The 26980-nt window shown below is 36.8% G+C and overlaps 1 protein-coding gene across 2 annotated transcripts in view; it reads right to left on the bottom strand.

Annotated features, from left to right (window-relative positions):
- The window catches only part of REV1 (REV1, polymerase (DNA directed)), a 64353-nt gene that overhangs the window by 24924 nt on the left and 12449 nt on the right, over positions 1 to 26980 (bottom strand). The window contains exons 3-8 of one of the 2 annotated variants that reach the window (XM_011969604.1): positions 24229 to 24397; positions 17172 to 17324; positions 13157 to 13866; positions 10389 to 10496; positions 8902 to 9018; positions 4339 to 4447 (exon numbers count right to left, since the gene is read on the bottom strand). In XM_011969604.1, the coding sequence (XP_011824994.1) occupies positions 4339 to 4447; positions 8902 to 9018; positions 10389 to 10496; positions 13157 to 13866; positions 17172 to 17324; positions 24229 to 24397 (1366 nt within the window). The remainder of the gene's footprint in view (positions 1 to 4338; positions 4448 to 8901; positions 9019 to 10388; positions 10497 to 13156; positions 13867 to 17171; positions 17325 to 24228; positions 24398 to 26980) is intronic. The other variant, XM_011969605.1, reaches the window with a different exon arrangement.

Here is a 26980-nt window from a genome sequence, read left to right as displayed (position 1 = left end):
AAACTCCATGATGTCCATGGGGACAACCCTGCACTCGCCTAGAAAAGATGGCCTATGGTCAACAAGCTTTGTCCACTAATGCAGGAAAGTAGATACCTAACAGTTTAGACATATATATAGAAACATAAAATAGTTTAGAAACATTATCAGAAACAAAGCAGAAAAAAGGTCTAGTGTTGAAAAGGGTAAACTTCAGGTAATAATTATGCCAGATACATAGATTCAACATGTAAAAGCTGAGTTTACAAATTAAAGATAACTCATTTTTTAAAAATGTGTTTATAAGTCCGGGCACGGTGGCTCACGCCTGTAATCCCAGCACTTTGGGAGGCTGAGGTGGGGAGCTCGAGACCACGCTGACCAACATGGAGAAACCCCATCTCTAATAAAAATTAAAAATTAGCCAGGAGTGGTGGCGCATGCCTGTAATCCCAGCTACTCGGGAGGCTGAGGCAGGAGAATCGCTTGAACCTGGGAGGTGGAGGTTTCGGTGAGCCGAGATCATGCCATTGCACTCCAGCCTGGGCAACAAGAGCAAAACTCCATCTCAAAAAAAAAACCAAATATGTTTATAGTCCAGGCGTGATGGCACACGCCTGTAATCCCAGCACTTTGGGAGGCCAAGGTGGATGGATACCTGAGGTCAGGAGTTTGAGACCAGCCTGGCCAACATGGTGAAACCCTGTTTCTACTAAAAATACAAAAAAAACTAGCTGGGCGTGGTGGCGCGCACCTGTAATCCCAGCTACTCAGGAGGCTGAGGCAAGAGAATTGCTTGAACCTGGGAGGTGGAGGTTGCAGTGACCCAAGATTGTGCCACTGTACCTCAGCCTGGGCAACAAGAGTGAAACTGTCTCAAAAAAAAAAAAAGAAAGAAAAAGAAATGTGTTTATAATCCCTGTAAAGATCATGTTCTTATATTTACAATATTTTCATTTTCAAAACATTTATTTATGCAAAAATTTTCCGAGGCACATTACTTAGTAAAGTATGGTACATCTACTTAGGTACTCATGTAAAATGTACCCAGAAAAAACTGTTGAAAAGCCATTAGACACTATAAGGAAGTTAAAAACAAAAAAGGAAAACCTTTTTCCTTTGGCTTGCCTTAGGTTTGCCATACTAAGGGAAGCCAAATACCTTGAAGATGGCTGGGAAATGAGGTTTGTTCCATAGAAAATAAATGAGTAAAGACAATTATAAGAAAGTCCAAAGTGACTCTTCATTACCATGACTCATCTATTACAACTAAAATCCCATGCAGGACAAATTACCAAAACTTCGTTAAGTGTATGCTGCAAAAACAGCTTATTCCCACGTTCAAAGCACAGAGGACATATTCTGTCTGGCAATATGCTTTGTTCAGACAGCTGTATTTGGTGTTGGATTCAACAATATTAAAAACTTGCTGGCCGGGTGCGGTGGCTCACGCTTGTTAATCCCAGCACTTTGGGAGGCCAAGGCGAGCGGATCACGAGGTCAGGAGTTCAAGACCACCCTGGCCAAGATGGTGAAACCCCACCTCTACTAAAAATATAAAAATTAGCTAGGCGTGGTGGCGGGAGCCTGTAATCCCAGCTACTCGGGAGGCTGAGGCAGGAGAATTGCTTCAACCCGGGAAGCAGGGGTTGCAGTGAGCCAAGAAAGGACCACTGCACTCCAGCCTGGGCAACAGAGCAAGACTTCGTCTCCAGGAGGAAAAAGAAAATTGCCATCAAACCACTGTCGCTGTCCATTCTACATACTAAAATACATCCATAAAGTAAGAAAGGTAGGGGTCCTTACAAAAGCACGTGAAAACGGGGTTTAGAAATTATTTGACTTTAAAAATCTATGATTCTAGGATACCTGTGTATCATTACCTATTCATGTACAATCTGCCTTCTTCTCATTTATTCCATACAAAGTTTGCTCTCCACTGTAAGTATAGGCCAACTACTAACAGCAGTGCAAACTGTGACCCACATATACACATTCTACCTTGTATTTCTACCATTTCATATTCACATTCTATCCTTTGCTGGCCCCGTTATTAGGCTATGCATAGTGAAAACTCACCAGTGCATAAAACTGAGCAGATCATCCCCACAATCTAGCCCCCACTCCAAACTCAGAAACATTTCTCTTATGCAACTACTTGTACCTGTTAAAAAAATTTTCCTCAGAAAAGGAAAATATAACCCGTTGGATGGCCACAAAACAAGTATCCAGAAACTATTTTCTAGAAACTTTCACTAGGAATAGTCTTCTAGAAAACAGAAAATTACAATTAAGGGACAAAAATCTCATGGTTGCACTTTTTTTCTTCAAGTTAAATTCATTTTCATCACTTTATGCATCTTCTTAAACATCTGCACTTAAGTGGCACTTGAATGGCTCACTATATAGTATTCTGTCCTCATATATTGTCACCCCAATTATTTTGCAAGGCATGAAGCTTGACAGTCACCATCCGTGGATAAATACAAATGCACCATCCAAAGACCCAAGAGAAGCCTCGTGCCTAGACACAATTGTGGCTCCTGGAGTCCAAAGCCACCAGAGCTGGTGACACTTCCACCTGGAGGCAGTCCTGCTTCCCAGCCAGCATTCATCTTGGTGGGGACTGGGTATGAAGGTATGAAGGGAGACCCTGCAGAGGCAGTCTAGCAAGGGTAAACGGAGCTTGCATTTTACCAACTAGCGAAATTCAAGGACTGAGAATATTTCTGGGCTTCATCACACCCTCCAGATACTGCACGTAACTGTCTAGCCATCTGAAGTCCAGGCCACCATTCAATAACTTAGTAGGAAAAAAGAGACTACATAAACTCAGCTCTAGAGTGCCTGTGCTAATAAAAAGCAGTATAACAATTCAAAACGTATTTGTATTTGACTTAATTTAAAGTGAGTTTCAATTCCTTGGCCACAGCATCAAGTGACAATGAAAACCATTAAAACATAATTCTGTCAATGAGAAAGGCAAAGTCAGCCTGGGAGGAAAAGTTTGGCATGTCATGAATGGAAAACAATTTAAAATATAAGCATGCATGTTTAAACTTAATGCTTTTACTTAAATATACTTTAAAAAAAATTAGCAAATTAAAAAAAAAACTATTATGATTAGACGATGCTGAGCTCAAATATCTTTTCTTCAGATTAGATGCTTGAATAGCTACAACTCTGAATCAAGATTAAGAAGATGTAACTGGGCCAGGCGTGGTGACTCACGCCTGTAATCCCAGCACTTTGGGAGGCTGAGGCGGGTGGATCACTAGGCCAGGAGATCGAGACCATCCTGGCTAACAAGGTGAAACCCCGTCTCTACTAAAAAAATACAAAAAAATTAGCTGGGCGTGGTGGTGGGCACCTGTAGTCCCAGCTACTAGGGAGGCTGAGGCAGGGGAATGGCGTGAACCCAGGAGGCAGAGCTTGCAATGAGCTGAGATGGTGCCACTGCACTCCAGCCTGGGCAACAGAGCGAGACTTGTCTCAAAAAAAAAAAAAAAAAATGTAACTGATCTAAGACTGTTTCGTTTTGAAATTATTGAATACTTTAACACTTGCCAGCTATGTGTAAGGGCTTGCTGTGTTATACAGGTAAAAATGTCTGTGTTCGGTCGACAGGGAAAAAAAAATTAAGACTTCTCTTTAATTATTACTCCCTCTACTTTTACAACTATTCCAATTATTTCAAAAAGATTTTTTAAATTATGAGGAATATATATATATGTGTGTGTGTTTCTTCCTATACAAACAGCCAATTATAATTATGGTTTCAGATCACTATAAGATAAACACCTATTCAAAAAGTTGGTGCTAACAAGCTGACAACACTATTACCACTTTTAAGTGAAGAGATATTAAGAATGTTAATAATTAAATTACTTACAATTGAATAGGCAATTCGGTTTTAACATTAAAAAAAAACTGAGTATCAGGAAGAATGGATTACAAGAGATTTTTCTTAGCAACAAAAACAAAAGATTAGAGTAAATAAATATTAAAGTCCTCTTCCATTCAAAAACAATCTAATTCTTTTATTTCATGCTTCAAAAGACAATAAAAATGACAATCCCCAATGTCTTTTGGTTCCTACTACAGGACCTATTGGTTCTCATCAGGGAACTACTAAGCTGTTTGTTTAAAGTTATCTAGCACTGGTGAGGGGTTGTGGGGGGCATAAATGAAATGATTTAAGGCTAAAACCATTTATCTCCATAACACGTCTGTAACGTTTAAATCACTGGCCTGACTGGCAGGTCTGAATCCACTTCAAAAGATTACAGTTCAAAAAATTATATAAAAATAATTAACCAAATTATTCATTAAGAATTATAACACATAACTTCTACATACCTGGCCTCATAACTACAAGATGCAATTTCAGCCCTTGACAAAACAGAATCAATTCCATTTGCTTGTGCAGAATCTGGATTCTCCCACAGTGATGAATCTGGTGTATCTGCTTTAAAAATTTAAAAAAAATTAATGGTTATTTGTTATAAACTGATTTTCCGTAACTTTTTCAAGAAATTTGTTTTCCATTACTTTCATATAAAAATGTTTAGTAAATTCCAAATACAGTTATCTCTATTGGCATTATCTCCTTATCTAATAAAAGAAAACTCTGTAACTCTAAAATGGTTTGCTTCCATTATATTCTTCACCAGCAGATAAAAACTTATAATAAATTCAAAGTGTCCTGGGAGTTGTTTTTTTAAAATACACCAGAAGATAAATATAGAATATCCTATAACACAGTCCCTTGAGGTGGACACGGATGAGAAGTGATCAGGGAGATGAACTCCCTCCTATAACCTTACAAGGACTGTACAGCTCTCGGTAATGGGGAAAAGTTAATGAAAAATATAAATTTCTCTGAATATTTGTTGCTGTTTCCTAAAAGAACTATCTGCAAAACTTAAAGCTAATTAACGTGTACAACAAACATGAAATTCCTACCATCTATCTGATCAAACAATAATTTAGTAGGTCACAAACCATGAAGAGGTTTCATTCTAAATTCAAGCTTTTTCTTTTGAACAGACGTCACATTATCCCCTGCTACAGGTAATTGTATTTTGGTTTAATAATGCATGTTCAATTAAAAACATTCAAGTGTGATCAGAGTATCGATGCTTTAGAAAACACAGCTGGAGCTCAGTGTGGCTTACCAACATGTCTTAACATCCGAACCAAACGTACAACTTTACACAAGAATACAAAAGCACACACTCTGGAGAGCCTACTGGCTGCACGCCACTTTACTTCCTTTGCCACCTTTAGCTTCACTAGTAATTAAGAAATAAATTAAAACACAACTTCATCGTAGGTCTCTTGGGATACTACTATTAGGTTCCAAGAAGAGTATGCTGTAAAAAAAAAAAACAAAAAACAAAAAACAAAAAAACAAAAAAAAAAACCACATTCTAAAACCACAATCTCAGCCACATCTCTACTATTATAAACAAAAATACCATTAGTAAAACAAAGCCAAAATATATCACTTCAGCTATTCCAGACAAATCTATTGTGAGTACACTGTAACAATACATAACTAACAAACCCAGCATTTCTCTTCTGTTTATTTCAGACTTACTGTTCTGTGAAAAGTCAGCCAAGTTAATGCACCACCAGGAAAACTGGCAAAGTCTCTGGCTTCATGGGCTTAAACAACTCTTCCTGGTTTGACTAGTAATCATCAACATCTTTCATCTAACTATGCAACCCATACAAGCATTTCTGGATTTCAGCAACCATATATACACAGCATAAATGCAAATCAAACTGATTGGCATCTCAGTGGGGTCAAATCCTACTTGCTTCAAAACAGCTGAGTGTGTAATGTGAGCTATAGTTTCTGACATATGAGTAACATATGCTAGCTATACTATTACAAATTAAAGACAGAATCCCAAGCAGACTACCCAGTGTTTCTGGACGGTTTTAAAAGGCTAAATATAAATTTTAATAGTCCATTCATCTAAGCTGAAAAACTGTAAGAATTTCAGGACTGTCAGTATCACTCTTCAACAGAGGGTGCTACTAGACCCCAAAAAAAGGAGTGCTGAAGCTTGAACAGCCACAACCGTCTTGTAACCATGGTGTAACCATGAGTTATGCCTTACAAGTTGGAGAATTACCTGACTTTGATATCTGAAGGGCTAGTTATCTAAGACACTGTCTTGAAAATAACAGAAAACTTATGCTTGAGGAGAGAACAGTCTCTGTGGTCCATGCGCCCCCAATGCCCTGGCCTGAGAGGCAGCACCACCGTGTTCCTCTCCATTGGGCTGGCTGACCTGTTCCACAGTGCAGCAGAATGCGTGGGTCCCTCCACGAGCGGAGTGAGTTGCTTCATGTGAGATTCAGGGAAATGCAGGGACACACTGTCCTCACTGGAGGGCAAAGTAGAGAACTGCTCATCAAAACTTGACAAACTAGACGGGCACATGGAGAATGTGGAGGAACGGTTGGAGAAATCAGAGGCCAGGACCCAAGTCTGTGAAAAAGAAATCGCTGAGAATAAATCTATGACTAATACGATTTTTAAAACTGTTGTTCTTTAGAATGAAAACTGAAGCTGTCGATGGGATAGAAAACATCTGTATCCTGGAAATCCAGGAAGGGGTAAAAGGCCCCAACCATGAAATTTGGAGCATAAATTGTTCCAAACAATGAGATCATCAATGAGAAGTGCCACTACTGAGTATTGCTCAGGAAGCAGCCTCCAAAAGAAGTCATGGATGGATGAGATACTCTGGTTGCACTGGTCTAATTAAAGAGCTTTTGGATATGACAACTAAGAAACTAAAGTTTCAAAAAGGACTAAGGATGCTATTTGTCCTAATACGTTGTCTAGACATATAAGCCAAACATTAGACTGATCTTTTTTTTTTTTTCCAAAGCTAGTGCACAGAAGCCAAAGATTCTAATTCCTAAACTGATCCTCAATATTTTTCTATTTGGTGCCATGTCTGATAATGACCCAGAGAAAGAAAGATCAGGGAATAACAAGCAAAGAGGAACAAAAGCATTGAAAAAAGTTCTGAGCACAAGCTTAGTTGTAATCAAATTTTATAATAAAGGATAATCTATTCATTTTATATGTAGCAAATAATCTGGTGAGCTCCTAATGCATGAAAAGGCTTAGCATATAAAAGTAAATGGCATCAAGTTAAAGTAAGAGTATAAAACACAAACTGTCATATCACCTTTTCTAGTGACGGGACAATCTCCTTTTGACAGTTTTCAATGGCAAGTGAAATTTAAATATTTCTCCTAATACTTCCCTTCTGGTTTACCACCCACATTTAGATGTGAAGGGGATGTGATTATAGAAGGTCATTAAAATGTTGTAAAAATTAGGTGACTAAACTGATGAAGACAATTAAGTAACCAATGACAGTATTGTGTTAATAAACCATTTATAGTAAGATTGTCTGTAACAGAAGAAAAGACAAAAGAGAACTAGCTCTCTGCTACTCCTAAGGAATGTGAGCTTGTCAAGGTCACAATTTGAAATGCAGACTCTGCCGATAGAAGGACGTGTGTAGCAAGACTACCCGCCAGAGAGACTCTGAGCACTGAAGATGCTACTGCACGCATATACATGGTGGTTTCTCTTCTTTCAACATTCTTTAGTATTTCATAAATGCCTAATATATGACAAGTATTGTGTACTTCCTTAAGCTATTTATTTCTTATTTTCTAGAACTTAAGATTTCACCTGTTTAATAGCACATAGAAAATACAAAAAGAAAAACCAACCTACCACAAAAACCATACTACCAATACTTAAACTACCTATACCATAATACAACTAAATGTCAAGTTCAGTAACAGCTACTCCACACCTACTCATGACACACAAAATTCTAGAATCTCAAAAATCTCTGCAAAGATTTAAAGACCAAGAAAACATTTATAAAACTTGGAAATAAATGTACACACAAAGCAAACATGTATCCACAATTATGTTCTTTCATACTTAAGACCACATAAACAGATGATCAAAACCAACAAAGACTATAATCCCAAAAACGGTCCTCAGAGATGTTCGCTGGCTTTCCTTTTGCCTTAATTTCATTGGAGTCATTGTGAGAAGTAAGCCCAACGTTTTATAACTGACAACAAGGGCACTGAAACAACTGCAGTAAAACTAAACTGCATGCTTTCCATTTCACTGTATATCTAACTTCTGACTACTTTCTGGGTAATATATTTCTGAGAAACTAATTAAAAAAATTCTCTTTGGCTTTGCAAAACAACCATGAGAAAACGAATCAATTATTTAAAAAATTTAATTTCTAAGAAAACATTTCTCAGTGAATTTACTCAGGGGAAGAAAGTAATAGACACATGAAAATCTTAATAAGTATCATGACTAGTACAACTTATGATTTTGCTTAATAATATCCAAAATTAAAAAGTCAAGAGAGGCAACAAGGTTATATCTCATAACAAATAGGTTCACTAAAGGATATGGAGAATGATTACTGGTGTTCACTTTTAATTCCAATAAATTAAAGGTTCTACTGTTTGTTATCCTACTTCCTCATACAAATATCTTGAGCAACACAAACTTTAACATTCTTACTGTGATGCAATAACCAAATGACCAGTAATTAACTCTCACAATAGACAGAGGCTTCTTTAAATTATGCCCTTGATTTTTATCCCCAATCTAAATTTATACAAAGCAAATCAATCATATCTTGTAAAACATTCTTCACTCTCTATTTCAGGAAAATGTCACCCTCCAATTCAACAAAACCTAACAGTTGAAATCTTTAAAAGCCCTGAATGAAAAAGCTAATTGCTACAACTCTGCTCTCATTTCTGTAACAACCATGCCAACAGTAAAATCCAGAAGCCGTCCACAGGAGCACTAAGACTTCAAAGACAGCTCATTTGTACCTGCTTTGCCTTTCAGGATTTTATTCTGGTAATACTGCCACTCCAGCTGGGGGTTAGCGCCAGGACGTAAAGGTGCCCTTCCTGTGCCTCTGTTACTTGTAACAGCCACTGGTTTGCCTGTGAGGAAAATATTAAATTATTTCTGCATATGGGTACAGGAATGTTAACAACATGTAAGCAAAAATTTTTCAAATGATTTTTAAAACATGCCTTTTTTTTCTTTACCTTTACTTATGACATTAATCCTTAAAGAAGCTAATACTTTAAAGACTATCAATCACCATGTAAATGTCATCTAAGTTTCTCAGCACCTCCAAAAAAGCCAATTATTTGTGACCATTCTGATACATTTTTTCAGCCTGAAAGCAGCAGTCAACTCAGCCTTCCAGGGTTTTTGTTTGATTTCGTATTGTAGAAAACAGGCAACTCAAGACTCTAGATTCAGACATTAAGTGGTGGGGAAAGAAAAACTAAGTATACTTTTTTTGTATTTCTAGAGTTAACATCTATACTTCTCTCTCAATTTTATAGCAACAGAAACTAAATACATACACATCGGAATCACAATCTGACCTACCACATTATCAAACATGAGCATACAGCCCCTCAATTTTTGCTTTAGTATAAACTTACTTTCCTGTATCATTTCCTTTTGTATGTGTGTTAAGTTACAAGATTACTCTAACTTTGTAAAGCAACAGCATGGATAAATATGTATTTACTGAATGCATTATTTTGTGGACCAATAAATAAAATCAACAATGCATTAAAAAGTTACTCTATGAAAATCAATTATTTAACATTCTAGTAACTCCTTTCAGAGCTGAGGAACCACTACCCATGACAAAAATAAAGTCCTGGTTTTAACACAGCAGCTTCTGTGCCACAGTGATTCCTTATTTAAGGGAAGAAAACACTAAGTTGTCTCTTTCAGACAGAGGCAAACACTGGAAAACCCAGAATGTATGCTTTTCAAAGTACTAACTAGTTCACAAATATCTGCAATTTCACTAAGACAAAGACTGTCCACACGACTTAACATATTTTAGCAATATTCAATAATGCAAAATTATCCTACAATCAAAACGCTGGGATGTTCATGGGCATCAAGACAGTTAATCAAGTTATTTGCTCAAAAGAGAAAGCATAATGACCCAAGTCTCACAGACAAGAGCCACCATAAAATTTCCATTAACAAGGAATACAGATACAAATTTAGAAAATGCCCAATATAGATCCTGCCTACATTAGTCTTCGATGACATACCCTTCAGGTGAAGATGAGTATTGTTCCCTGAAGATCTCTACAGGGAGAAAGAAAAACTCTAATTCCCCTATACCTTCCTTGATAACTGAATACAGAAAATTTGGAAAAACTGATTTTCCCAAGAAAAATCACAATTTTTTAAAAAAAGATTTTGTAAACTCTTTGAATATGTATTTACAACAATATATCAATTTTCTTAAAACATAAGCAAGAATACAGACCTTTGAGATCTGGTCTATTTCGTATACCCACTGACACAAAGAAGCAATCCATATCAACATGCATTATACAGCTCTGATGTCTGGGAGAATTCAATACTGACATATCTCCTAGAAGGAAAAAGACAGCATTCAAACCCCAAGCTAATTTTTATTATTTAAAACATCAGGTCTAGTTAATTTTAGAAACTATATTTAAAACATGCTTCACCCAGAATGGAGTCTTTTTAAAAAACCAGAAATGACTACAGATTATTGCTATCACCTCAAGAGAAGCCCAATTTAATTAAGTCTCTAATTAGTTTGTCAAAAAGTACATCTTAAAATTATTTCATTGTGCTGATTATTTTATAAAAATACAAAGGTGTTGGCATACATTTAGTTACATGAAGCTAAGTAAAACTTATCTTGATGATCATTATTCCATGCAATCTATAAACACGCCTGGATAAAATAACAACAATAAAAATGGCTACTATTATCCAGTGCTTGGTAGGTGTCAGGCACTGCTGTTAAGAGGTTTACATGTATGTATTTATTTAAATTCTCACAACTATGAGGTAGGTAACCGTATCATCTCCATTCTGTAGACTAAAAGTTTAAGTCACACAGCCTATTATTAAGTGGTTGAGCTGTGATTCTGTCCCAAGCAGTCTGATTTCTGAGCCTTAAAACTACCATGTTGCTGTTCTAAGTACTTGAAAAACAGTCTATAAAACATAAATCTGTAAATTTTTACCCTTATGCCATTAAATACTATTAAAGATCAGAGCTGAATGACATAGACCACATTTAAGGAGATAAAGGTGAGTGTCCTCACCTAAGGACAAAAGCTTCTAATCATCCTGAGCTACAATGAGATTCATCAGGGTCATTTTAACCCTAATCCAGGCACAAGCAGAGCTTTCCTCTATTATCAGTCTCATCCTTAGCCTTTTCCTCTGGTCCTCTAAGATACACAAGTTCTGGAAATAAGAACCCTGAGCTTGTAAAAAGTTCTGATCTCATAAAGGAGTTTTTCTCAGGCTTGAAAATATTACTACTGAGGGTTAGTCTTTATAATAGGCTACCAAAAACAGATATCCCCTAGCAGTTTTGGACCACTCCATTTACCAAACTGTGCCTGCAATAGATGGCATGTACCTAGTTCTCCCCACTTTTTTTTTTTTTTTTTGAGATAGGGTCTCACTGTGTTGCCCCATCTGAAGTGCAGTGGTGGAATCTGCAGCCTCAACCTCCAGGGCTCAAACAATCCTCCCGCCTCAGCCTTCCAAGTAGCTGGGACCACAGGCCCGTGCCACCACGCCCAGCTGATTTTTTTTTTCTTTTTGATAGAGACAGGGTCTCACTGTGTTGCCCAGGTTGGTCTTGAACTCCTGGGCTCAAGCAATCCTCCTGCCTCAGCCTCCCCAAGTGTGGGAATTACAGGCATCAGCCACCGTGCCCAGCCTGCTCATGTATTCTTAAGCTCACAACCCCATGAGGCAAACATCATGGACTATCTATCACTTCTCTTCACAAAGAAAACTAAGACTCAGAGAGGTGAACTAACTTGTCCATAGTCCTGCAGCATAAGAGTGGCAGAGTAAGGATTCAGATTCATGCTAAACTATCTAACTCCAAAGCCAGGTACTTCCTTACTGCCCTCTATATTATCTCAAATGATTCATAAAATAACCACAATTCTGCTGTATAGAAGTATTTTTCAAAGTATCACATAAACATAATGCAAGCAACTCAAAATAATGCTTTTAAACATTCAAGTAGTACAGAATGCATAAGCCAAATATCTACCAAATGCTTTCACACAATAACAAAATTTCTCATTTTATTCCCATTCATAGAACTAATTAATCATAGTTCTCTGAAGCATTCAGAATTAAATAACCCTCACGTAACAAGGCCAAGACATGATGTAAGGATAATCTAGTATTTATATTATTCTGAAATATTTCCTAAATACCAAAAAGCATTTTTTGACTAAAAGTACGTAGGAATACATCAAACTCAGTAAAACATAACAGAAAACACCCCACATAGAGTCTCTATCACTTTCTAGGACAGAACCATGAGCTTCTCTCTATACCTCAGTTTCCACAGCTATAAATTAAAGGATAGTATTAATCTCTGAGGTCTCTCCCCATAAAAAAATCCTATAATCTGTAAAAGGAACTTAAACTTCAAACCAGATACTAATTTATGACTGGCACAGAAACACAGTCTGCTACTGTGTTTGCATTTGTTTTTGATAACAAGAAAAGTATTAAAATTCAAAATACAATGAATCAATGCACTTAGATGTCAAATAACCTCACTGAAAGTTTACCACTGTTAATTATAACAGCTCTATGTCAAAACTGATTTAAAAAATCATTATGATGCAAGCTTCTAGAAATTTAACAATTCCTCTTATCAAACCAATTGCATTCTTACAGGGGTTTAAGCACTGGATAGATGTTACATTAACACAGTTCAAAACTTCACCAACCGATAAGGTCTACATGAGGAATGAATGCTCAGAATCCCAACCATCTTACTGTTTAAATTCTCTGAAAATTTTCAGTCAGCCACAATTAAATCTAATTGTTTTAAAAACATTTTAATAAATAAGCTTTCTATAATGTTATGCTTACTGTAGATTACATGACTTGACATTCTGAGACTTTTGTATTATGAAAACTTCATATTGACCAGAAATACCAATAATAGCGTAAGAGCAAAATGATCAAGCGTGACTGTTTCTTAAGAAAACAATTTTAGTAAGTATCTACCTGTGTCAGTTACAACAAGTGCAGACCTGCCTGTTTTCATTTTTTTTAACTTTTCCCTTCCTGGAAAGATACCATTACTTTGTCTTTGCAGGGTATTGACAAACTCAGTCAATTCACACTTCCACATTGATATGTGATGCAGTCTTGAATGAGAATAGAAGTTTGAAATAAAATTGCAGTCTGAAGGTTTGGATGGCACTGAAGGTGCTGCCTTGCTAAGAGTAGATACTGAAGAAGTGCTTTTTGTGCTTGAAGGCCCCTGAACAGTGGAGTGGTGAGCACCATTGATTTTAGTGTTACTGTGCAAAGGTGATAATGAGAAAGAATTAGTTCTGTGTGGATTCCGCAAAGCATCTGTGTTTCTGGTGCTTTGCTGCAACTGCTGCAGAGTGCAGTCTCTGAAATCAGTGCTGCTCTTCTCAGCCTTATCCTCCTCCTGGGAAGAGACTGGAGAAAGCCTGCTGGCAACACTGTTGACCATGGGCACCAAGCAATCCTGTGTCTTTAAGGCACCATTAGAGCTAGAAGTGTGTCCATTAAAAATGGCAGTGCTGCCTCCGGGATGAGGAATTCCATTCTGTTTCCTTCCCGGAGAGGTCTGTTCCAGATCCACAAAACTAAAATCATTATTTTCGTCTTCTTCATTCCAACTGTTCATGCCATTGACTTTGACTTCATTTTCTGTTTCAATCTTCTTAACGATGTGATTTCTAAAGCAGGAAAAAAATTTTAAGTTAATACTGTCTGACTTTTAGGTTAAAACAATTTTTTCATTTCAACATTTTCTTAGTGGTACACACTTTGGTATTTCTCTCTTTAGAAACAGGAAACTTTTTTTTTTTTTTGAGACGGGGTCTCACTCTGTTGCCCAGGCTGGAGTGCAGTGGCACAATCTCAATTCGCTGCAAGCACGGCTCCCCAGGTTCACGCCATTCTCCTGCCTCAGCCTCCGGAGTAGCTGGGACTACAGGCGCCCGCCACCATGCTGGGCTAATTTCTTTTTGTATTTTTAGTAGAGACGGGGTTTCACCGTGTTAGCCAGGATGGTCTCGATCTCCTGACCTCGTGATCCGCCTGCCTCGACCTCCCAAAGTGCTGGGATTACAGGCTTGAGCCACCTTGCCCAGCCAGGAAATTCTTATATTGAATATTGACAATGAAAAAAAACCCTGAAAATTAAACCACAAACTTTATATTCTGATTTGACAGAAGATCATTCTTTGCAAAAGTAGCAAGGTAACTAGAAAAATTCTAGAATATTAACAGCCCTTTAGGTGTTTTTTGTTTGCTTTTTATTTTCACTTCAGATAGTACCAAAGAAGAAATAAAATAGAATATTTCTCATGGCTGAAGAAAAACCCAAAAAACTTTTCAATTATTTTTTCCATAAAGAATTCATTGGAATCTATAAGCTCTAAATATCCAGTTCTGAAGCACAGTGCTTGGCATTTACTACATGGTCAATAAATATCTGCTGAATTAATATACTACAAATAACTTTCACAAAAATGAATTTTAAAACCTTACTTGAATTCTTATTCCTAGCTTTAGTTTTTATGAAAGGTACTATTCGACACATTAAATCCAGTATGAAGCCAGCTAGTTTCAGTAGGAAACAAAGTGACTATATTGATTAACCTATTAATGAGCTAATTGTTGCACAAGTAGACAAAAAGTAAAGCCATGTCAATGTGTGGGGGTAATTCAGTAAAATTTACACCCAGAAAAATGAGGACACTTGCCTTATTGACAAGGGAAATTGCACTTCATTTTAAGAAATGCACATTTAGATGCCGGGGTGGTACAAGGCAATCTGGACCAAGTTTCCTGATGACAGCTTCATAAAAGTAGAACCTATGACATATGTTATGCTAAAGTCACATCCTGGCTCCTCTAGACGTTTGTTTAGAAATGCATTCACAAGAATCATCTAAGTAACAAAAACAAAAACCTGAATTACAAAGCAGTAATTCATTCTACTTAGAAATGTCCAAATGTCCATAGCATTAATTCAATTACAGTGCAGGCTCCAGATGTAGGGCTACCCTACAGAGTAGTAAGCCACAGGTGAAATTACCACAGTATTACCAGGTTCCACCAAAAGTCCCTCATCCTAATACCAACTTGGTTTCTCAGTAATGAGAGCCTGACTACACAGAAAATCTCCACAAGCTGGATGATCACCCATTTCAGGGTTAGCTCAGGCCCTGGCTAAACATCACATGGAATGTGACAGGCAACTCTGAGTAGATGCCATCCTCACAGATGATCATGCCAGTGAAGGGGAAAAAGACAAACTGGATATGATTAAAAGAAGAAAAAAAGAAAACTTAATTTGTCACATGCAGAGAAAGCCTCTTGAGATAAAGAGAATGCAAGGGAGCAAAATGTCACAGATGAGCATTTCAAAGAAATGTACAAAATGTACTGAATATACCCCCCAAAAACCCCCAGAAAACAACAAAAGTGACGTACATCAGAAAGTCTTACATCTAATTTTGTGTCAAAAACATTAAGATCCTTTACATGCATTACAGCAACACATCCAACAGAAATCCATATACTGGCAGGAAAATACATTGTTAACATACATTCTTCCTGTACTATATAGTTTCTCAGCCTAGACAAATGGACATTTGCAAAGTAGCTATACTGGAAATATCATGGGTAGAGCTACATTTCTTAGGCAATGGCATAAATGTATTAAGTAGTAAAATCTAATAGGTAATTTCTTCCTAAAAGTGTCACAAAGAAGATCTTGAAAAAACATATCTATTTTCTACTTTTATTAATGTGGGTGAGAAGAGAAAGATAAAGCTATGTATTCTGTGAAAAGGTTTTCTGGTATTATTTGCTATATACCTTGATACCACATTAGAAAAATTAAAAGCTATAGGTAACATGAAAAATATTTGAATACGTTTGTGAGTACAAGTTAAATAACAAATGACAACAAAAATTACAGAAGGCAGTGATACTGGATCCTCTCAGATTAATCAGACTCCTGGTCTTTTCGGAAAAAAAAAAATATATCCAACTCCCAAAGCAAGCAATTTAATAAAGAGAAGGCTAACAAAAATGAACCACTTGATATACAAGGTAAGGCAACCCACCAATTAATTGTGAAACCAATTTATCCAGGGTTGCAACTAAAGCTTTTATCAATATTAAAAAAAAAAAAGCAGCCACACGGAATAAAGTCTAGATTCACTCTCAATTCTATAACCAAGGGTCACCAACTAAACTTCCACTTATATATTTTCATATTTAGAATTGTAGTTATGAATTTTGAATTTTTCAAAAATAACCCAGAAGTGTTAACATTTTCATTGTCTTTTTATGCATGGAACACAACAAAAATATAGCTGGTGCAGTTAGTTCAGTTTTTGAGAAAGCAATACAAATTACTTGAGGAAATAATTACTTTCATGAAAATCCATGAAAAAACTTACTAACAATTAAGATCCACTAGCTTAAGGTGAGAAACTAGTATGAATGTAAAATCTTACTTACATGTATGAAATTTTCATAAAAATAATTCATTTTTAGGTAAGACACTCATACACATATATTTCAACATATTCATTATAAGTGAATAGCCAGGGTTCGTATCTGCTTCTGTCTGTCTGTAACAGAGCAGGGGCCATGCTCACTGATAAAAACCAGCTTTGCGGCCAGGCGTGGTGGCTCATGCCTGTAACCTCAGCACTTTGGGAGGTCGAGGAGGGTAGATCACAAGGTCAGGAGTTTGAGACCAGCCTGGCCAAGACGGTGAAACCCCACTTCTTCTAAAAATACAAAAATTAGCTAAGTGTGGTGGTACATGCCAGTAATGGGGGAGGCTGGGGCAGGATAATCACTTGAACCTTGGAGGCAGAGGTTGTAATGAGCCTAGATTGTACCATTGCACTCCAGCCTGGGCAACAAGAGCGAAACTCCGTCTTAAAAAAACAAAACAAAACAAAACCAAAAAAAAAACCCAGCTTTGCAGTAATCCCCAACTAGACAAACTTACACCCTGTTGTTGAACTGTTTGGCTATATTGCTTGGACCTGGCACAGGATCCTCAGGTCTGCATACAGGATTAAAGCTGAGACCCTTCTGCACACTGGACTGCTTGGTGTACAGCTGATATGGAATGTAGGAGAGGAGTCGTCCAGCTTTGATGCTGAAACAAAAAGCAACATCAATTTAGAGTTCCATACTTGGTGACAATGAGCTTCATGAAAAAAAAATCAGTGTCTTCAAAGATACAGTATTTCACCAACAACAGGCCATCATCTGTTTTCCTAGTTTATTCCTTCCTGCTCAGTTTTAGTGGTCCCAATACAATATGATCTTAGAGTGGGGAAAAACTGCAAGCACAGAGCTGAACTAGTCAATATTTTAATCCTCATGACTTTATATTTACCACCCTGTCAACAGTTAAGACAGAATCTTTAAGACTTCATCAAAATCTCATCTCATATATTAAGGTTTTCCAGGATAAGTAAACTGAATAAGGATTCTAAATTTTCAAATTCATGTCAGAAACTTCATAAAAATATAGGACAAACTAAAGAATCTCAACTTCAAGAGTAATAATTTATACTATTTTTATGTATACAGGAATGGTAAGAGCCAAGGCCATTTGAAGATATGAACTCTACAGGGGCCAAAACTACCATGTACATCCTCACAGCATATCACACATCACCACTCAAATCCAGGGAACACCAGTATTACAATGCTAGGTGGTACTAGCACTGTAACCGAAGCTCCCAAATGTCTGCTTCCTTGTGTACTTCAGAACTAAAACTAATTTGACTGCAGTATCTTAAACTCATATTTTCTTGCTAATAAACTGAGTTATATATGGCTACTCTACCTTTAAAATTATCATTTAACTTCAAATTTAAAAACAACCAATCAATATACTTAGGTTATCATCCAAATTTCAAAATAAGCTCCTTTAACAAATTAGAAAATATTTCAAAACCACCTCTGGATTTTAAACCTAAAATATATACCAAGGAATCATCACTTAGTTATTTAGAAAAAGACTGATAAATAACATGATAAAAATACATTTCTTATTGTCTCATAAATCTAAGACTTGATATTTTCATTTTCTTAAATGGTGCCTCACAAAACTTTTTAAAAAATAATAATCATTTAAGAAATGACTGAATTGGCTTACAGAATACTAATTAAAAATAAATGAGTCAACAACTTGGAATACAGGAAAACATATTAACAGATTCTAAAAATGGAACTATATATGATACAGAGTATGTCCTTTATATAATTATGTCAATATATATTTAAAAATTCTACCTAAAGTACCTTAAACTATATCAAATGCTATAACTACTAAATTATGATAGTAAAGAACATGCTATACTAGTCACAAGACACGTACCCAATGAATTTATTAGCAGGCTAAATGTTTTATCAAAATTTAGGTTACCTTCAAAATACATTCAAACACATTCAAAATTTCAGGTTACATTCAAATATCAGAATCAAAATCCTGAAATTAGACTATTTTTTACTTTATTCTTCCTCAAACCAACTTTTCTTCCCTTTTTTGAGATGGAGTCTCACTCTGTCGCCCAGGCTGGAGTGCAGTGGCACGATCTTGGCTTCACGCCATTCTCCTGCCTCAGCCTCCCGAGTAACTGGGACTACAGACACCTGCCACCAGGCCCAGCTAATTTTTTGTATTTTTTTAGTAGAGACAGGGTTTCACCATGTTAGCCAGGATGGTCTCGATCTCCTGACTTCGTGATCCACCCGCCTCCACCTCCCAAGTGCTGGGATTACAAGCGTGAGCCACCTTGCCTGGCCCTTTTCTTCCTTTAATAGTTGGTCTCAATTGCCTAACTATAAATCTTTGTTCTGTGGTATTATGTGTATCAACTCACTTGCTTCCCCCGCCAAAAGAAGTACAGATACTTAATACCTAAAATAAAATCCCAACCTTAGCTTTCCATCCTTTATCATAGATAGCTGTAACTAAGAAATAAGTAGAGAGTGAAACTACATCCACTGTGCCAGCTGCACAACTCAGGTAAAACCAAAGTGCAATGAACAAAGTGCCCTATGATCATGCTCGCTTTTCCTGACCTACTGACAGCATGCTGGAGTGATGCAGACTCTACAGGTGCTCTCTATGGTCAGCACTCATCATATACAAGACTGTCAGGCCTTGTCCAACTCCTAACAAGAGCCATGTGGCCACCCGCAGAATTCCTAGGATTACATAAGTCAGTCCATGGAGACTGCTACAAAATTAGACAGCTAATTTGAATACTCCAAGTCTCAAATCAGATATCCTCAGAGATACTCAGTAAAAAGAATTAAAGCCCAACACACTATAGTAATGTTAGCCAAGTAATGTCAGTTATAATTTGAAGCCTAAACCACTGATCTATCAGTTGTATACTCCTAATTATCCCTGCTTACCCATTTATCTATCTACAGATATAGACAGAAATATTATCTGAAAGCATATTTGTATAAGACCTTTTTAAAAATCTGTGATTAATTTCTCACATTTACTAATTTCCCCTCTTGTTCTAAGCGCAAAGAAACTGTACTGACATTTTCCACTATTCTTTCAAAACCAAAAGCAGAGGATAATAAAAAAATCCATCTTTATCCAAAAGATAATACTACACGATTTCCTTATACACTGAGTTTTTTTCATGTACATTGAAACTAGACTCTGATATATATATATGAAAGAGTTTACATTCTATACAACGAATCAAAACATAGTCATAGCAAGTGAAATATTCACCTATTTTGCGAAGTCTTACTCTTGCTTTGTTCTATAGCCTCTGTGTTCAGGCAGAACAAAATAAAACACAAGGAATGGCAAAAAAACTAATGAGAGATAAAACTGCAATCAATTTTTATTTAAATGAGTTAAATAAGCACTCTAATATTTACACTGAATGTAATTAGAAACCAAAGTTTTGGCTCATATGTAAGCACATGACAAATGTAAATGGTTTGGGAATTTAGAAAGAAAAGATAAACTGAAAGTTCTACTAGTAGATCCCATTGAGCTGGCATGAACTGGAACAATAAATTATCATTCTGTCGCAACTCCCAACAGATCTACGTGACCATCTAATTACAGGATATACAAATATAATAAGGCCAAGCTACGAGGTTCTCCATCTACAAGGATCAACACAAAATCAAGAACAACAAAAACAAGAACAATCTGTAGTAACTTAGCACAATATTTTTAAATTACGCTCCATGACACTCCTCAAGCTTGATGGGCCAGTGGGGTATGTCATAGCAGCTTCTCATCTATTCCACATTCCAAATTTCAATGTAAAACTGTCTCAAGACAAAGACTGTGACAAAAATTTTTAAAACCATTACTTTCAATACACTATGTACAAGTTTGAGATTTACAAAACAAAGGGTTTAGTAAAATAATTTCAGACTTTAACGTACACAGGCTCCTCATTAAAGGACTCCCTTGCCTCTTCAAAGTCAGGGCCCTATAATACAATGATTATGCCTACATTAACTCAGTTCTACTGACATACAGACCTCAGGGAACTGAAATGAAAGCAACACCCCACGTACTTACAAGTGGCAGTTTCTTTTCAAACTGCTCGAATAAAAACAAAAACTAATTATTCAGAATAGTATATATCATTTATTAAATAGCTAATACATGTTAAGACTTTTAAGTATAATAAAATCTCATTAAAGCACAGCTAAGAAGAGATCAACCAGGGATTAGAGTGTGAATAAAAACAGTGCCATGATTTAACCAAAAGGATTCCATGTTACAATGACATAATGGACTCCTGGCATTTAAGACATATGAGACATATGCCAACAGTGATCCATTTCCCCATGGGCCATCTATAACAAGCTGAATCTAATGGTAAAGGAGGACACAAACAGGATTCAGAACACCCGGACTCTAAAACGTACTCTGTTCTTGGGCAAGTTAGTGAACCCTACTGGCCCTGTCTCCTCAAATATAAAATGAGGCCAATAGGATATATAATCATGCTGTCCAAAGTCACTCTTAAAGACAAATGATTCAGTCTCAGTCCACACTAAGATAAAATCCATTAAAGTGAATTTTAAAACGTATTATCGAAGTTGCTTTTTCTATCTTATTATCTCCCTAGCTGCATTTGGCAAAAAGAAAACGTGCGAAAAACTCAACTGTAATGGAAAACAGCATTTCCTTTTCTTTTTTTTTTTTTTTGAGATGGAGTCTCGCTCTGTCACCCAGGCTGGAGTGTAGTGGTGTGATCTCGGCTCACTGCAACCTCCACCTCCCAGGTTCAAGCAATTCTCCTGCCTCAGCCTCCTGAGTAGATGGGATTATAGGCACCCACCACCACGCCTGGCTAATTTTTGTGTTTTTAGTAGAGACAGGCTTTCACCATATTGGCCAGGCTGGTCTTGAACTCCTGACCTTGTGATCCACCCACCTCGGCCTCCCAAAGTGGTGGGATTACAGGTGTGAGCTACCGCACCCGGCCGGAAAACACCATTTTCTACATAAATCAAAACCCCCCAGCAACAGCCCTTTCCCCTCGATGCTCCTCCTGCTCATAGAAATCCCCCATTCCCTCCAAAGCCTAACTATTGCTCCCAGATAAAAACTCTAGCTCTAGTGACAACACAGCTCAACTGTGAGTGATCCAACTTCAAATACTGAGAACAAGTCCTCTGAAGAGACACATCCCTAAAAGCCATTTTAATCAATACTATATCACTGACAGACAGTGGCTAGATCATGAGATCACAGTGTAAAGGAAGGAATCAGTGGGATGTTATAGGGATGAGCCTTTAACTTTATCCCTCAAAGTTTAAAAAATCCTTAATATGTCAAATATATTTGACTTTTTGTTTGTTTGTTTTGAGACAGAGTCTTGCTCTGTCGCCAGGCTGGAGTGCAGTGACACAATCTTGGCTCATTGTAACCTTTGGCTCACTGCAACCTCCACCTCCCAGGTTCAAGCAATTCTGCCTCAGCCTCCCGAGTAGCTGGGACTACAGGCGCGCGCCATCACGCCCAGCTAATTTTGTATTTTTGATAGACATAGGGTTTCACCATGTTGGCCAGGATGGTCTCGATCTCTTGACCTCGTGATCCACCTGCATTGGCCTCCCAAAGTGCTGGGATTAAAGGTGTGAGCCACTGCGCCCAGCTAATATATTTGACTTTCTAGAGGTAGTAATGTACTTTTGAATTTTTGGAATTTTCTAATTGTTAATGTTACAGAATAAAAATAAAACAGTAACAGGAGCTTCTCATATATTACACCTCTACAACACGCCAGGCTGTGCCAGGCTGTACAGACAAACAATTTTTATCTCTCACATAACCACAGCAGGTAGATATTAGCCTTCTTTCACAAATGAGGAAACAAGGTTCTGAGTGACTGCATAAAGTTTTTTTTTTTTTTTCCTTTTTCCTGAGATGGAGTCTTTCTCTGTCACCCAGGCTGGTGCAGTGGTGCCATCTCAGCTTACTGGAGCCTCCCATCTCCTGGGTTCAAGTGATTCTCCTGCCTCAGCCTCCCAAGGAACTGTGATTACAGGCGTAAGCCACCACCCCCCAACTAATTGTATTTTTAGTACAGACGGGGTTTCACCATTTTGGCCACGCTGGTCTCCGCCCACGTCGGCCTCCCAAAGTGCTGGGATTACAGGTGTGAGCCACCACACCGGCCAAGCATAAAGTTTCTAAAATTATACCAGGTTACATGGATACTGGACTGCCGAGTTTGATGTGAAGCCAAGTATGTCTCCAGAGCCCAGGTGCAGCCTTTTCCACCATGTTGCTTCTCCGTGAATTTATGCAGCTAAATACACTATACAAAAGAACTGAGTTAATATATAACTTGTGGAACAGTTAATGGAGGGTGTTATAATTAGTAAAAGCAAGAACCAGAAAAAAAATTCAGCAACTGACTTAAAAAGATAAGCAATTTCTCATATACTGATTATAAACTATCCATACATAAAATTACTATTTTAATATTTTAATTCTATCTTTATAAATCAGCAACTGCTCATATGTATTGTATCCCTCATGTCATTTAAAAATATAAACCACTTAAGTTTTGGCTCATCCCCAAGGTTTCAGATAACATATTTAAACTTAGGAAGTCAGTATGAATGGCCACCACTGATTTACAATGATCATTTCCAAACCAACAGCAGAGAAACCACAATATAATCATTAAAAAACAGTAAATAATACTGCGAACTGTACTCCCTCCTTTCCCCTACTCCTAGCATTCTAGGTCCACATTATCTTGATGTATTAATATGCTAAAAACCCATATAATAGGCAACATGGTATAATTTACTCATACATTACTCATTCTTTCTCTCCCAGCAGAATATAAACTCCATGAGGTAGTGAAGGGATCTTTGCTTTGTTCACTGTTACTTCCCAAGAACACAGAACACCGCCTAGTCTGTAGGAGGTGCACATATATTTGTTGAATAACATGCTTGATCCACCTTCTCCAATAATTGCTTTCTGACACTTTCCTGAGTCATCACCCCTAACTCCTGGCAAAAACATTAACATGCTACTTTTATTAGGATGCCAAATCCTAGGCTATAGTATTATCAACATGAGGTTAAAGGGTAGTGTTAAGACATTATTTTTCACCCTGTCAATCAGGAGGCAATACATTAGTTACATACTTATAAAAGAAATAAATAGGCCAGGCACAGTGGTTGTAGTCTCAGCACTTTGGGAGGCCAAGGCTGGAGGACTGCTTGAGTCTGAGACCAGTCTGGGCAACACAGTGAAACCCATCTCTACAAAAAATACAAAAAATCAGCTAGGTGTGTTGACGTATGCCTGTAGTCCCAGCTACTCAGGAGGCTGAAGTGGAAGGGTTGCTTGAGCCTGGGAGGTGGAGGCTGTAGTGAGCAGTGATTACACCACTGCACTCTAGCGTGGGCAACAATGTGAGACCCTGTCTCAAAAAAAATAATAAATAATAAATAAATAAATATATAGTGTTCCAATTTTAAAAACTTATTAATTAAATTTAATAAAAAATTAAACTTACCTTTCCACAATCCATTCTGGTCGAATTACTTTTTCCCCCTTTAATTCTTTAATTTTGGCATTGGGAAGATTTGTGGCAATAATATGTGTTGTTTTAGATCTGGAATAATATACATGGTATTGACCTCCATGCAACATCATTAGTTTTCTCAATTCCTCAGCAGAAGGATCTGCAAAATTTATATGAAAATATATTAAGAGTCTTACGTGTAAGAAAGTAGAACCCTAGTGTATAACTCCTTAAATAGGTGAACTTTAAGAATGTCATTGGTTCACCTTCTCCTTGGCTGTGCTGCCAGGTAAACAAAGCTGGGAGGTAAATTACAAAGTGAGGAAGCTATGTTGCTTTAGTACATCCTCCTTCCCTAGCTGCCACACAGCCAACTAATACAAAAACATCTAACAAGTGCCTAGCAGAGCAAATAGGGACCTCAAGTAATGAATCAAATACTAATAACAGAACAAATATTTTTACATTTTTGACATTACTTAGCATATGACCTTGATATTGTTTATAAAAATTAACTATAAACCCATTTATGAATCATTTAACAAAGACTAATCCTTCAGCTCCTCCAGACTATACGAGAGGAGTCAGATAAATAATACTTCCACTTACTATAAAGGAGACTTACTGTAGGGCTTATTAGTAGATTTTACTTCTAGAAAGCTTTATGATTTTTATTTTTATTTAAGAAAATATCTTAAAACCTAATCGAATAGTAAATATTATCCAGTTCCCTAATATGAAATTTCATAAAGGCCAAAAAATAAAGTCCAGCAACACAAAAAGGATTGCAAACCAAGAAACACCATTTTTTCCTTCAATTTTGTTTCAAATGATTTATTCTTAATAAAACTACAGAAAATATCTTAAATGTCTTAAATACTGGAAATATTTTAAGAAAATATCTTAAAGAAGCAATGTGACTTAAGCTTCTCTCTAAAAAGAAATGTCTGATTCACTAAAGTCATATTATGACCTGCATTACTAGCATCACATTAATCATCACTGTTCTCTTCCTTTCACCTATCATCCTAACTAATGCTCTCACACCTCCCCTAACAACAGCTGTACCCGGGAGTTTCCACATGTGGCTTATCCCAAGTTTAATCCCAAGCAATATAGGTCCAAGTATTTAAATAAACATTTTCATTATGACAATAATTAGGTGAGCTTTAGTTTCTAGAAGATAAAAAACAGCACATACAGACATACTAGGTTTGTCTAAATTTTACAGCACATAATTTGACATTACTGATTACAAATATTAGCACTATTCAGCAGAAAATATAATGCAAGCCAAATAAAAATTTTCTAGTAACCTCATTACAGTGAAAAGGTGAAATTAACTTTATTTACCCCAATATATCCAAAATATTATTTCAACATGTAATCAACAGAAAAAATATGAGATTTTTACATCCTGTTTTCTTCTTAAATCTCTGGAATCCAGTGCATATTTTACATTTACAACACATCTCAATTTAGAATAGCGGTATTTCAAGCGCTTAACGCATGTTACTAGTAGCTACCAAACTGGGCAGTGTCATACAAAGAGATTTAAAAGCATCCTTTTAAACAAAATGAATTCAAAATTAATAATGGAAGTTTTCAGGGTTAAGGTTAAGTTAAAAACTGAACTATAGCATCAGAGTGATTTAAAGTAAAACAGTGGAAATTAAACAGCTAGCCAGTCAGGAGTCTACAGTTCAGTTTCTTTCTCTAATATTAAAGAACCTGGCTGATCTTATAAAGTAACAGTGAGAAATATCAAATTAAAGGCTATATTATAACGCATTAATATGGGCACCAAATCCAATGAAGTCACAGAAATCTAAAAAATTAATTTGCAAGTTAATCTGTAACTTTCCTAAACTAATTCTATTTAATGACTTAAAGAGAAAATGGCTGCCCTTTACCAAATAAAAAGACATGTCAAGAACACATTAGCTTTCCATATACATACTCATCAAGTACTCCCCCCTCTACTAGCTGCTCTTTGAAAACTAATTACTCCAGAAATTTGGAACTGGAAAATACACTGCCCTTCTACTGGATGAAGCGAAGAGGGCTCTTTGAAGTTCACTTTTGAAAGCTCTTACATATTCTTCAGTGTGAAGTGAAGCATGAAAACCACTCTAGTTAAAAGGTAAGATCATATAACTCTGGAATAAGACTGAACTGAGTTTAATCTTAGTTTTCACACTCCTGAGTTGTGTGACTTTGGAGAAGTTGTTTAACTTCTTTAGGCTTTCTCCTCTTTCTCCATAAACAAGGCTGTTACCACGAAATGAGTCTGGCACGTAGAAGGCACTCCATATGAAAACTGCTGTTATTATAAACTACGATCACACTGGAACTCCCTTTCGAGTAACGTATATGACCTCAGGATCCTGCCCTAGATTCTACAAAAAAAAAAAAAAAAAAGACAGAAGACAACATACACAGGCTGGCACACGGTGACCCGAAGCTTCAACAAAAACAGACCTGCCAATAGTGCACTACGGACAGCGGCCAGGGACCACTTTGTCAGGCCCAACAGCCTGGCATGCTAACTCTTGGCGTGTATGGTAGCTGGAAGCTACCCTATTTTGGTGTTTTTTTTTTTTTTTTTTTTTTTTTTTTTTTTTTCAGTTTTTTAATTTTTTGAGCATTATTTCTCTCTGGTTCTATTTCTTCAATACTAGAACATACTTCCTTATTACAAGTCCAAAGGAACATACACGATAACTGCAGATTTGCATAATAA

The sequence above is a fragment of the Mandrillus leucophaeus genome, unplaced genomic scaffold (assembly GCF_000951045.1).
Source record: "Mandrillus leucophaeus isolate KB7577 unplaced genomic scaffold, Mleu.le_1.0 Scaffold9, whole genome shotgun sequence".
NCBI lineage: Eukaryota > Metazoa > Chordata > Mammalia > Primates > Cercopithecidae > Mandrillus > Mandrillus leucophaeus.
This window is presented reverse-complemented; position numbering and strand designations above follow the sequence as displayed.